Genomic DNA, 13,890 nt, shown 5'->3' on the forward strand with positions numbered 1-13,890 from the left:
ACAGCTTCTCAGTGGTTATTAGCAGTTGGAAAATGTCTGGGTAGCTTTGAGGATGAGGGAGGACTCTTTTTGCCCTTATACTCTGGGAACATAGGCATGTCATTTCAAGCAGCTAGAAGAGCTGGCACTTCACAGTCTGGTGAACCTCAATCCCAGAGCACAGCAAGGCGGCTTGGATTTCCCATGGCCACGCTGCTGGGCTATCATGCAGCCACGTGGCTGTAGCAGCTTTGTCTCCAAGTTTGTGCTCCGCAGTGTGCAGTGCTCCACAAGGACAGTGGAGTGGCTCAGTCCTCTCGGTGGCAGCACATGGGAAGTCCCTCAGAAATGAGCACAGAGTCCAGAAGGACAAATGGGGAGGGACGGCGTGCCTTCCTGGGTCATAACATTAAAACTACATTACCTCCAGGCAATTTACAAGCTTCTGTTTTTGAAATACAGGTCTTTGGATCAGTGGAAAGATTTGTGATGTTCCATTCATATTCCTAGGCCAGGCACCACATAAAAAAAGTACCTGGCCCAATTGAAAGTATTCTTATGCAGACACAGCCACTCGTGATAATTCTAGAGAGCAAACATTGCCTGAACATCCCTTCTGTTCTGGAAAGTACTTGCATGCTGCATAAATGCTTGCACAAGAGCTTCAGAAAAAGAAAGCAACATGCATTTTATAGCCCCAATTCAGTTACACAAAGAAATAGGACTTTGCTTTTCATTGATTTTGTTTTGTTAGCTAAAAATTGCAAATACACAACAGGAGATACTGAAGGTCTTTAATACATGACTGTAGCAGAACTATGTATAGATCCTGATTTTAGCTCTAGGGTATGTTTATACCAATAGCAAAGACAGTGGTATATTTGGTTTTGTGCTGTTTTCATCCTTCAAAAAAATCAGTCTGAGAAGACATCTTCCAAAAGTGATTCCATGTGCTTTTTCCTGGGGGCTCAGTCAACTACCTTTGCAGCGGTCAGTCTTCTGAATCCCCAGGTAACTAATGCTTGATAGCAACTCTCATTTACTGTCACTGTCCATAAGTTTTGCAAACTTCTGGACTTCACCAACTGCAGAGGAGTTACTCTTGGTCTAGTGTGAGAAAGATCAGATCAGTTTCACTTGAACTTGTTGCCATATTTCTTGTTTAGGCATTAACAGAAGGCTTCACATCTTTTAGATATGCTGTTGTTCTTGTCTAGGGGTGCAGTGTCATTGCTCTGGATTTATCAGATCTGAAGTCAGTTTAAATTAAATTTCATTTTTTCTGCAGTGGAGATTTCTGCTGGGACACAGAGGGCAGAAGTTGGGCCACTCAAAGAAAGGCAGAACCCACACATCTTCATACAGCATTGCATTGTGAGCAGGGTGTGGTGGAGATGAGAACTAGATGAGACAGAACACAGGAGAACAAAATAGGGAGCTTCAGTATCCTGCTTGTTCTAGGGAAAAGGCAGTGTTTCGTGATATCTGTAAGGCCTACTGATTTTTGTAAAAGCTAGACATGGTGACATAGGTTTCTTCATCGCTTGGTGCCTTCAATTCAGTGTTAGGTGGCACCATGTTGCCATTCTGGGACTCTGGTCCAGGTTGTCCAGGAGGATCCAAGGCAGGAGCAGAAGGAAGGTGAAAGCCATTATCACACAGAGGCACCCTGCTGCTGTGGCACACCTCATACAAGCCAGAGCTGCAGGTGTCAGCAGTGTCTGTAGACTGGCTGCTACCAAGGAGTCCATGAAGAGCCTCTGCAGACCAGATACCTCCGTAATTCATAGACAGGTTCAGGCTGCTTTTGTCAGTCCTTGCAGGGCTTCGCTTCAGGTCTGATCCACTCCTAAGCTTTGGTGAAATATCAGTCTCTGGAGTAGATGGTGGCTGCAGAAAATTTTCCTGTTCGGCTTTTGCTTGAATGCCATCCACTTCATGGATAAAAACATAACCGAAACTCTCTGGGTTAAAGCTTATATCAAAATTCTGCATGGCAAAAGGAACAGCATGTTCAGTTAACAGTAGCCCTCTGCGTAACAGAAAAGATGCTTCAAGAGTTTGTCTGATTTTACAAGGGTGTTTGTTATTTCTTTAATTCTGAATGTAATCCTGAACAGACTAAAAGGTAGGTTAGCAGAGAATTAAATACAACACCACTTAATAACATTTTGTATGCTAATCTGAATCTATTCTGTGATCTCCTGCTGGTAGCATCATTGGACAATGTGGTAGACTTTTTGGAGCCACTTATCCATTGCACACCGGCTGTTTCACAGGAATGAAGGTGCTGAACCTGGTTGTTCCTTTCAGCTTTATCTTCCTAATTTAGCAATGTGATAAATTAAATGTTACCATTTTTTTAAATACATTAGGAATCTTTGCACTAGGGAGCACAAAGGATGGGAGAGTCTAAAAATTAAGAACTTGCTAGTAAGTCACCAGCTAGAGTGCTGAAAGGACAGAGCAGATGAGTTCCTTAGTAAAACAAAACAAAACAAAACAAAACAAAAACCTAGATATAATAGGCAATCAACTAATCCTAACTGTTATAGTTTGTATCATTTAACCACCAGGTTTTTATCTGGAAAAGAAGGGCTGATGTGCTCCATGGTCTATGAACAATGCTATTGGCCATGTAAGGGTACATGGATATCACCAGGGATGTCTGAAGTTGGCAAAGTGACTCCCATCCAGCTCCACGACCAGTTTCATAATAGTACTAAAATGCCACAGGGGGAGAGGACCACAGAAATACACCTGGTTTGACCTTATGCCAAAAGGGGACCTTAAACTGGGCTTTTCAGGTCCCTGTCAAGCCAAGACTCAAGTGTTTTCAGTAAGGAATATTCTAGTTCTTCTCTGTGCAATCTACTAGATTTAATTGTTTTCATAGCAAAGGATTCTTTTCTTATATCCAGATGAATTTCTCCCTGAAGCAGTGCTGGCCTGTTACTTCTTGTCCTGTCACCATGGATTCTTGTGAAGAGAGCATCTCACTGCTTCCTACCATTTAGTTATCAGTAGACTGTGATTAGCACTCCAGCATTCTCTTTCCCACAAAAAAAATCCAATTGCTTCAACTGTTCTTCACATATCAAGTTCTTTAGCCCTCTATAGTTGTTTTGCACAATCCAAAACTCAGGCTCTAGTTGAATTGTCTGTTATGTCCATACCTTTCACTAGCATCTGCCTGTACAAATATTAGCTCTCTTGTGTGGAATGTAGTCATTTCTGAAAGGTGAATTGGTTGTGCAGCAAAGGCATGTTCCTTCTGTCATGAGTATAAATTTTGTTTCCGGTAGTCTGTAATCAAGTGAAAAAGACAGTAGAAATACATACATTTTTTGGCTTTTTACACAGTCGCTCCAGAGTTATTTTATGATCAGGAAGGTTTGGCCACACAACAGGCTTGATCCTGAAAGAGCAACAGTAGACATCATGGGGTTCAACAGCAGCAAAAATGAGATGCGTTGAGATGTTCACATTGTGTTATTTGTACTAATTCTCACAAAGCCTTAGGAGTGGCTTGCATTACCCACAATAATGACTGAGAGAGGTTCCAGAAAAAAAAAGTAAAGACAAGAGAAGAGGAGATATAAAGGTCACCTAAAAGTCACTATTCTTTTGAGAGCATAGACTGTCTCGGTTAAAGAAAGACATTTCATCAAGTACTGGGAAAGCAGCAAATAGTGCTGGCAAAGATCTCATTTGCATCTAGTTGCATTAACTGGGCTTTTCTGTACCATTTTCTGTAAGTGAAAGAAAGAGGCTGTGGTTAAAGTGCAAATTTGCAGAAATTTGCCTCTGCATATTCACATTAACCAAAGAATTGCGTATTTTCCTAACCCATAGTCATTTTCCTGTGCTTCAGGTATCTGTGGTACAGCTTTGTCCCATAGATCTCTTCTTACTTCTAGCAAAGTTCTCATGCTGTGGTGCTGTGGAAACCCTTAGCCATGATACATCCAAGCAACACAGCCTGCCTGAAAATCAAGATTGCAGTAATATAAGTATAGCCAAATATATCAGCACTGTCTCAGCAACATTATAATATCACAGATACGTACAAATCTATATTCCTCTTCATACGGGTATTTGCGTATGTGTGCAAATATACAAAAATATGAAAACAAACAAATACAAATAAATAATAATAATAATAATAATAAATATAAAAAGATTCAACACCTGCTTTTTTCAGCAGTTTTATACGTGCAGAACTTCCAGCAAAGTTGGAGAACTACAGGTGCTCAGTAACACTGAAGAGCAAGAGCTAGAAATCTCAAGCTACATCCGTGATTGTAAATTAAACAGCACCAGAGAGTATGCCCTGGCAGACAATTCAGGTGTCTAAAATGCATAATAATTAAAAGTATTCTTGACATTTAACTGATGCCACCCAAACACATGGGAAGGCAATCCCCATGTGCAACTCAGTAGTTAGGACAGCTCAAATATTGTCCCCAGTAGAGTGGTTCACATGCAGACATCCCTGAAGATGTCAGCAGAACTGCCACAGGCAGAGGCTGAGTGCCTCCATGCAGCCCTGGTCCTTCACCTTGCTGGATGTCCATCTCCTGTGTTTTGGAAGTTTTTCATTTAAATTCCATTTCTACCAGATTATCCATGCATGTGTTTATTTTCTTAAATTTGTCTACTAACAGGTACTTATCTACTGTTGGTAGCCAATATATACAAAAAAAGCCAGGGATTTTGTGCAGTTTTGCCACACAAATGAATGTGGACCCAGCTGGGTTCATAGCTCACATCAAGTCCTTGCTGCAGAGAGCAATGCCCCCCACTTCCAAAAGCAGAGTCCTGCTGACTCAGACTGTGAAAGAAAAAGAGGCAACCTCCCCACTATGCAGTTTCCATACTTCTCAGAACTTTACTAAAACCCACAGTTTGCTTTCTTTTCTGCATCTTGCTTGAGGCTCTTGAGTCAAATATGCCTCCAGTGAGACACTGACTATGTAAATGTCTCATGGTGGCTTCAGATCCTTGAGGGTCTCAAAGTTTCAATTTCAAGTCCACGATTAACGTCTGATTGAAGCAGAGGTGTAATAGGGCAACTATTGCCTGCCAGTACTGCTTCGCGCGTTTCTCTCTTCTACTCTTTGCTTTTGGCATGGTACAGAGGCTCAGAAATGGGAAGAGAATAGTTCACAGGTACAACAGGGAAAGCAATAGAACTGTCAGAACAGGATTGGCTAGCAACTTTCTTTCTCATATGAAAAGATCCAGATTACCATTACCTGCTTTCCCAAAATGTTAGGATCAGAACAATCATGACAACTGACAGAATGAATCCTGGGACGGAGAGTATAATCATGAACATGCTGCTATCTAAAGGCAAACACAGAACATCTGTCAGTGCAGATATGTGCCTCACTGCTAGACACTCTAATTGTAATGCCACCTCAGACAATCTATTAGGGATGAATGCCCAGCGCTGTACCTTCTTACCACTGGTCTGGAGCAATGGTGCATTTCACTGACTCCACGAAAGTGATATTGGGTTGGCCTTGGCTCCAGTCTTAGCTGAGCTTCAGGCTGGTTCCCATCTGTACTGAAGCACCATGTGCTCTGCTGTGTCCTTATGGCAGCACTGATATGATTCCCAGCTTACACTGCGTCTAGGTGCTGCCAAGGGCTGGAACTGCTATGGGCACTAATTCATCCCTCCCCATGCTTTCATCACTACTGCTGCCAGGAAAAACTAGTCTGTGGCCTGAGAACCCCTTAGCTGTCTTGGACCAAAATGGTTTTTGCTCGTACAGCTCTCTGTGGAGTACTCTCCTGTGGTCCTGAATCTCTTCGAAGTGCTCCACTCGCTCCACATGCCCTTAAAGTAATCTCCATTGGGCTGAGAACGTACTTTCACCTCATACAATGCATCCGTTTCGAGGTTTTTTCCAAGTAACTTTATCTGTAGGTATGGTGATTCTATGGTCTAAACACATTAAAAAATGCAATTACTAATAGGCATAGAAGATAAGAGCAGAACCACCAAAGCAAACATTATTACTATTACGCTGTTGGTAATGAGCTTCATACTGTTTCTTCACGATGTTATGTCTTCTATGTCCATGGCAAAGCCCAAGTACAAATGAATGAAAACTCTGTAGCCCAGAGAAGAACAGACAAGAACACTGTTAGCCATGAATTGCTTTGACTATCAGAATGCCAAATATTGCTCCTTTCCAAGTGTCAGTTGGAAAACTGAGAAAGGCAGATCTGAGAGTTTTTGCATGATACTGATATTTACATGAAAAAATTTAATTTCAGAAATTAGGTAATCTTAACAATATATAATTACCTTCCAATTGCTTTCTTCCTGCCGGTAGGCTATCTGGTGTATTAATTTATCCTTTAAATATTTCTTCCGTGAGTGTGGTGTACTATAATGAACGAGATATTCATTTGCCTCCTTTTGGTACGTTATGTTTATGTCAAATGGTACCTCAGGCTTGACTGCAAATAATAACAAACCAAGATATCATGGAGTCATTTTCAAGTTAAAATCCATTAAGGATAACTATGTAGGTTGAGAGTAAAGGTTGCCCTGAGCTGGGTGAACTTTGTGTTTAGGTCAGCTCAGCATTACACCTTGGTCCCAAAAGGGACTTAATGATGACCAGATGAATCAGGGTTGGGCCAAGCACAGCTTAAGAATGTGGCATGTCACATTTATTCTTGGAAAAGCAGTTCCTGAGTTCCTTAGACATGTCCCAACTTTGGCTTTGATGTGATCATTCTTGGGCTCTTAGTGCCCCATCAGCACCACTGGCACCACAGGCTCCACCAAAATGCAAAGCTTGAAAAAATGAGATCTTTCAACTCTGTGGTCACTGTGTGGGACTTCTAATTGCTGCTGAGCTCAATATAGAATTGAACTAATAAGCCCTGATACTGTGCAAGTCCTAGTAAGAGATGAATAAAATGTCCCTGCTTAGTAGTACACCCAGGACCAGGATTAGCTGCTTTGACCAACTGCATAATAATTTAATCTACATCCAGTTCTGGGCTATTAACAGCCAGAATTCAGATGCACGTTTTGAATGGGTGTTAATCATGTTAGGCTTTGAAGCATCACACACCATCAATACCCAAATCCAGACCTCATCCCTTCCTTGACATTTAAGTTTGCCCTGAACAAACTTATTTCCTTCCACTAATGAGCATACACTAATAATGTCCAAAATGCTCAGTGCCTTACCAATGTCAGTTACAATCAGACTCCTGCAGACCCTTCTCTTTATCTCATATTCCACACAAATGTCTTTATTTGAGAGTATGTCGGTGAACTGTAAAAAATAAACATCTTCCTGTTTCTCCATATTGAAACACAGGTAACTGCTGTCTTCCTTGGTACTGTTGGCCAAAGCAATACAATATTAGTTTCTTCTCAGTCTTACTGTGAAATTGTATGGGAAAAATCCTTGTTGCTAATTTCAAATAAAATGAAGTGTGACACCATATTAAGTAAGAAAAAATATCATGCAGATAAGGAGATTGAAAGATAGATAATGCTTTTCCTCATGGTATTTGAGCATAACAATCAAGTGATATGAGTCACAGTGAGAGTCCCGGAGTTCTCCAAGAAAAAATCAGTTCAAAACAGTAATTATTAATTGGAGATGAATGTGTTAATATATCTTTTTAAATGATCTTACTGCTGCCATATTTAAATATTAAGTTATATGTATGGATACTCCCTGATGGTAATGAGGAATTTCCTGTTGACCAAATTGGCATTATATCAGTGGTCAGCTCAGCCATGAGGTTCTCATGGTATTGTTTCAGAAGTTGAAATGTGTCTGCTTGTTCTTCCATCTGTGCACCTCTTGTGTTTGTGGACTGCCATAAAACCTCAGACAAAATCCTGAGTAAAATGCATGACAACAGAAAAATAAACTAGGTAGGAGGAGAAAAGAAAAAGTAATGATTAGAATAGTAAGGTGCAAAAGAGAAGGAAAATCGACTTTTGCTTGCAGCCATAGTACATTTAGTTTCAGGAGTATCAGACAGAGAGAAAGCAGAAGTATGCTGCAGAAACAAAATCTGAACTTCATCATCTAGGTGTATCAGTTAAAAAATAAGGTGCAAGAGCTTCATGGCCACAGCTGCAAGTGAGAATGACTGATGTGTTTGGTAACTCTCCTGTTTTTGTATACTGATTTCATTATGGTTGTTTTGCATGTGTGCAAAGACAGTTGCTTAATTTTAATTTTGTCTTGACATAGATAATGATATTTCCAGTAGAAAATCTGAATTCTCTTTTTTTTTTTTTTTTTTTAGTATCATTTAACATAAAGGAAAAATACTTTCATTTCATGCTCAGCTTCACCAGAAATTACAAATATTTCAGAGCAATGGGTGGAAGATGAGGAGTTCCGGAGATGTCATAATGCCCTTTACAGATCCTTCAGTTGACTTTTTTCTTGCCAGGGTTAGATTCTGTTTCAGTGAGCTCTTCTTCACTAAATATAGTATTTCAATTTGGTGAAGCACTCAAACTAAATTATGTTTTTCTGCTCCTGTTTCCCAACATTTGGCAGTGTGACTCACAGGTTCTTAAATTTCCCAGAAGTTTACCAAAGGACAGGCTGAGAGCACTTACCACACAGCCAGGGTATAGTTAGTGTTGTGAGGAGGCAGCTCTGTGAAATTGCAGGTCAAGCTGCTATAGGAATCCTTAAATTCCAGCTGACTGAAACAGTCAATGTCCAAATTATCAGGTTCATCATCTCCGAAGGTCCCTAAAGAGAGATTAATAGGATGTTACTGAAGCAAACGGTATATGAATTCAATTTGCTGCTTCATTGTAAAGAAGATTGCTTCTTTATGTGGTTGCATGAAAGGAAGAAGATCAGCCTGTCTGTTCCGTAAGGAGCAAAGAAAGCTTGCTCAAAATTAAATTAAAGGACACTTGCATCTTCCATGATTGCTCCCTGTGCATGCCAATGAAACTTGTCCACTTGGTACGCACTGAGGTACACATGGCATCTCCAGTCTGTAAACCATCAAACAACACTTCATCACAGTTTGGTGTAACCTATGCCTGTTCTATTCTGTTACTTATGAGCAAAGGGGGACAGCATTGTTGTTCTTGAAATCTCTGTGAATAGTCCTGTCTTCTAATGAAAACGGAGAAAATATCTTGTCCACTTTACCTCCTAATTCCCCCAAAACTTGAGCTAGGTATGGGGCATTGTCACTGTAAAAGTTGTGGATGATCTTCATACCAAGTAAAATTGGGACTTTCTCCACCCGAAAATCATCTCAGAACTATCTCAAACATGTTTTTTATTAGGAACCACAAAATGCTGCCATCCTTAGACACAAAAGAGGAGTCATACACAAGGACCAAAACTCCTTCAAAAATAAACAGCGCAGAAATAAGCACTGGGGAAATATACTGTAGAGCTGCTGCCAGAGATGTCTGGGGCTGATGTTCAAAGCTAATATCTGCTTACAAGCACAGGATAGTTTTAACAGAACTTATTTGTACAAGAATTTCAGTGCAGAACAACCTGGAAGTATATGAGACACTCATAGCATTGAAGCAAAAGCCCCACAGCAGAGGAGGCACACAATTGCCAGCACTGCGCCTGCACCAGACATCCCAGCAACACCCAGCAGCCTCCTCCTGATTCTGCCCTGTCCATGCTCAGTCCCACCGTTCCTGAAAATCCTGGGGAGTTATATGAGAGTTTTTCAGAAAACAAAAGTACTGTGTCACGAAGCAATTAAGCACCACAGCACGTTTTGACTGTACTGTAGAGTCTTCTTAAATGTCACAGACTTGGACTGAGGAGGGAAAGCTCAGACGTTCAGCCAGAACATGTGCCTTCCTGCAAATTTGCTTTGATGACTCATAAAACAATCATGATTTGACTAACAGCATACGTCTCATGTCCTACACTTGGCATATATGATGTCAGTGAAACAAAAGCTGATGTTTCTGAGAGGACTTCTCCCTGGCACACCTGCCAATTTAACCTGATTTCATGAAATACCACATACTGTAGCCAAGCAGACAACGAAGAAGTTATTACAAGCCCTTAAATGGATTGTCAAGGCAGGAATGCCTCTATCCCTTCCACCAGGGTTTCAGCGTAGCTGTGATAATATTCTAACATATTTCCATGTCCAGGGACTACTTCCAGTTCTTTTCTTGGCCCTCTACTTCCCACTTCTCCAAAGTGCCTGTTCCATGCCATCTCTTTCAGTGTGAAGAAAACTTGGACTTCTCCAGGGATATCAGTGATTCACGTATTTGTATTTACAGTATGGGGAAACGCCCATGGAAACATTTCCAATGGAAAATCCCTCCCCTTATATGCATTTGGGGTAAGGGAAGTAGTTTAAAAATCATTCAGGAATCCAGAAAAATAGGCAAAAGCAGTGCAGGACTGAGAAGTGAGCCGCTGCCACTAGCACCTGTGTTGGTGAGCAGGAGGGATGAGAACATCTGATGCTTCTCTGATCTATCTCCCAAGCTAAAAGTGGCTGTTTGCCACTGGAAGCAGCTGGTGCTAAGAAGCTGTTCCAGGACTTCCCTTCTCACTGCAGGTCTGGTGTCACCTGTCCCATAGGGAGTTGGTAAAAAAAAGATGAAAGATGTTGACATAGGACATCTTCCACCTGCGCTGCATGTTTGAGGAAACACTCTGTGCAGCTTAGACAGTGTAGGTAGAGGGCCACCCTCTTTGACTACCACATTTAAGAGAGACACAAAAGTTCGTGCACCTCCAGAGCAAGCCCTGCAGCAGCTTCATGCAGGGAAAGTCTTGACAGACAGAGCTCTGAGAAGTCTGGGCAGACATGTAGCTACAAAAATGGATCTTACTTTAATATAGCAGAGAGATGCTGCTGGGTATTTTCTGAATATAAAAATCACATATACCACACTTCATATAAATACACAGAACAGATAAATATTTTCAAACATAGCATATCAGACTGATATTCTCATCTATTTGCTACAGTTTTGCTGAAAACTGACAGAAATTTTAAGCCAATCTCTGTCAGTCTGACTGTAAATGTTTAAACAACACAGAGTCTTCGGTGCTGAGCAGAAGGAAAACTAACCTTGTCTTTTTCATTCTGAACTTTCACATAACTGATAATGTGGTTCCTTATTCACTGAAATAATATCCTAATCATAAGACATATAATAAATAAAGATTGTGAATGAAATATGACTTTGGAAATGCTTTTACTGTGGTTTTTTTCCAAGGACTGAGTGATTCTTTTTGATACAAATGTGCATCACCTCAGTTATACCCCTTCCCTAGCCCTCAGAAACTCAGCATGCAAATGTGTCCACTACATGAACAATTTCAGTGACTCCAACACAAACCGCATTGCTAAGGACTCAATACACAATTAAAAATTTACAAGATGATAATTTTTTCTCTTTGAGAAACCCAGACCAGACAGATATCTGAGCCTGGCAATACAGAAATCAAGACAGGACTTGTTACAGAGTTATTACAGTGCAAGAAAAACTGATCTTTTCAGAAATGGTCATCCCTTGGGTTTGGCCAATATCCAGCAGATATGTTCAAATCACAGGAGGAATCTTACAAGCCGTTACCAAGAGTGCTAGCAGAGGCTATTCTTGTGTGTCAGCTTTATGCTTCAAAGCCACTATGACTAACCACAATGTGTAAAACTGAAGGCACTGATAAGTGCCTGCATGCTCAGTGACTAAGTCTGCGAAGTCAAGAAGTGACCATCTCCATGGACAGAGCCATGTGATATCTCTAGTGCTGATGGCAGCAGACAGTCCGTCACCTGGACTTAGGATTGATTTGATTCTGGAAGGACTTGTTTTCATCATAACAATTTTGCTGTGGATTGCACAAGCTGTACAAGTGCGGAGAAGAAGGGCACTGATGCTGGCCATCCTGCTTATGGTACCCTGCCCCTGCCTGTGCCCACCTGCAGGATCATGGCTGCTCCACTGTAGTTTGCCTGGGGCTGCTCTTCCAGGCCAGGGATGGAGCCAAGGAAGCATTTCTGACAAGGCAGCCTGCCACTCGTCATAGAGGAGGAGATGAAGGCAAGTGCCAAAATGAGCTTTTTCTCTAATTTGTTGGCCAAATCTGTGGCACTCATGAAGAAATCGTAACAGCTGGTGGTTGCTCTGTGTGGATTTTCTGAGCATCTTTCTCTTTATTTCTAAGCAAAATATTAGTTATGGTTTACTGGAAGCTAGTGGTGAAATCAAGGAGAGGTCTTCTCCCCTCTGCTGTTGGGAAGCCCTGAGGATGTCAGTGACATCAGCTATAAATCACTGGCACTGACCTCTCCCTGCTGCAGCTTTTTGCAAAATCTGGCTCTAGGAAGCTGAAAATTGTATAAACAAAATATAAACAGAAATGAAACAAGCAAGTTTGAAAAGTTGCAATTCAGAGCTCTTTTCTGTTTTCCTCTAACTCAAAAATTTGCTACGCATACCCTGTCTATGTCTGTATGAGAAAATATATTTTTGTATACACACACATATGTAGTAATGCTATACTGTACATGACAATCAAGCAAGATATTCCTTGTCATTAAATCCATGGGAGCATCACCTTCCTAATAACCAGAAGACATTTTTGTTCCCACGCAATAAAATTCTGGTGTCCTATAGCAATCACTGAGTGACAGCCGATGTCTTTCAGAAAAATGCAATCAGCTCTTTCACTGCTGTTTGTTCGTATCAGAAAACGTTTAACAGAGCTGATAGAGAATCTGTAAATCCCTTTGAGATTCCTTTTGAGAAAAGGGATAGCAGATTTAAAGACTGGATTTTATCATCACTTTTTGTGTTTTGCTTTTCAATTTTGATGCTTCTAATCAACTTTCACTTGTCTAGATAAGACAGTTAAACCTGCAATAAAGCTTAATTTAAACTTTTGAGTTAGTTTTCAATTCTTTGTCATATAAGGGATTAGTATTCTTAGTGATGAGTTGTGAGAAACCCCTGGTCTCAGCTACTACACTGACAGAGGCTAGGACTATCCCTACATACAACTTCCACAATTGTTTAAGAAGAAAGTTTTTCTTTTTTAGTGAAACAGGTTAGGTCACTCTTGAGCTGCATTAAGATTCTGTGGAGGAAATTGGCAAGAGAAAGAGAAGCCAGTACTTTAGCCTTCTCTGATGGCAACTCAGAGTGATCCTAGGCTGCAGAAGAGTAAAGCAGCACCCTACTCATAGGTGCAACTCCTCACACAAATGCTAGAAGTAGCAAGAAAGGATTAACAGGTCTGATCTTGCATGGCTTCTGCATATGGCTGTCATTTCATACAAGTTTGAACAAGGATCTTGCAAGAACAGAAGATTTGGGAATGAAACAGATAATCCTTCAGCTCTGCATACATTTCCAGTACTGGCACTAAAACAAAGAGAATGGAGGCTAAAACACTAACATATTCAACCCAGCAGTTGCATTTTTGAGCTCTTAGTTCAGCTTTTCAAGATCATACAAGAGTGCAAAGATGAACATGAAATGACTCACCATCACCATCTCCTGAAGTGTAACCACTTTCCCCAAAAGTGGTACGAAGAAACAAGATGAGAATGCTCAATACTGTACTTGTCCGTGTCATTCTGAGCATGCTGCATGTGTGCAGGATGTGTGTGTGTGAAACCCTCACTCACTGACTTTATACTAGATGCAGAACAAAAAACCCATTGCTTGATAAAGAGACCGCAGGCAAGGGAAATGTAAACATACTGGCAAGGATGACTAGTGGCAGAGAGCAGGAAGCCAGAGAGAAGATATTTGCAGAGCTTTTACTTTGAAATATATTTCCCATTTCAAAATTAAGGACCTTCTGGATCAGGCCCATTGAATATGCTGATGAAGTCCAGTGGGTCAAGAGCAAGCTTCATGGACCATGTTCT

The 13,890-nt window shown here is 40.9% G+C and overlaps 1 protein-coding gene across 1 annotated transcript; it reads right to left on the reverse strand.

Annotated features, from left to right (window-relative positions):
* Nucleotides 1-759: 759 nt before the first annotated feature.
* Nucleotides 760-13,665, reverse strand: IL7R (interleukin 7 receptor). Its single transcript, XM_042875538.1, has 8 exons — nucleotides 13,502-13,665; nucleotides 8,606-8,744; nucleotides 7,202-7,356; nucleotides 6,302-6,456; nucleotides 5,761-5,935; nucleotides 5,238-5,328; nucleotides 3,322-3,397; nucleotides 760-1,968 (listed from the first exon to the last, which is right to left on the reverse strand). The coding sequence occupies exons 1-8, from the start codon at nucleotides 13,599-13,601 to the stop codon at nucleotides 1,474-1,476; spliced, it is 1,386 nt and encodes a 461-aa protein (XP_042731472.1). The 5' UTR covers nucleotides 13,602-13,665; the 3' UTR covers nucleotides 760-1,473.
* Nucleotides 13,666-13,890: the final 225 nt, after the last annotated feature.

The sequence above is a fragment of the Lagopus leucura genome, unplaced genomic scaffold (assembly GCF_019238085.1).
Source record: "Lagopus leucura isolate 7727_CA_CO unplaced genomic scaffold, USGS_WTPT01 Super-Scaffold_100014, whole genome shotgun sequence".
In the NCBI taxonomy this organism is placed as follows: Eukaryota; Metazoa; Chordata; class Aves; order Galliformes; family Phasianidae; genus Lagopus; species Lagopus leucura.

Excerpts from the sequence above, each read along its gene's own strand:
- IL7R (XM_042875538.1), bottom strand. The coding sequence starts at position 13,601 with ATGCTCAGAATGACACGGACAAGTACAGTATTGAGCATTCTCATCTTG. Across the intron at positions 6,457-7,201 it reads TCTGATTGTAACTGACATTG|TCAAGCCTGAGGTACCATTT; the intron begins GTAAGGCACTGA and ends TATTATTTGCAG. Across the intron at positions 3,398-5,237 it reads CTAACATTTTGGGAAAGCAG|GATCAAGCCTGTTGTGTGGC; the intron begins GTAATGGTAATC and ends TTGCTCTTTCAG.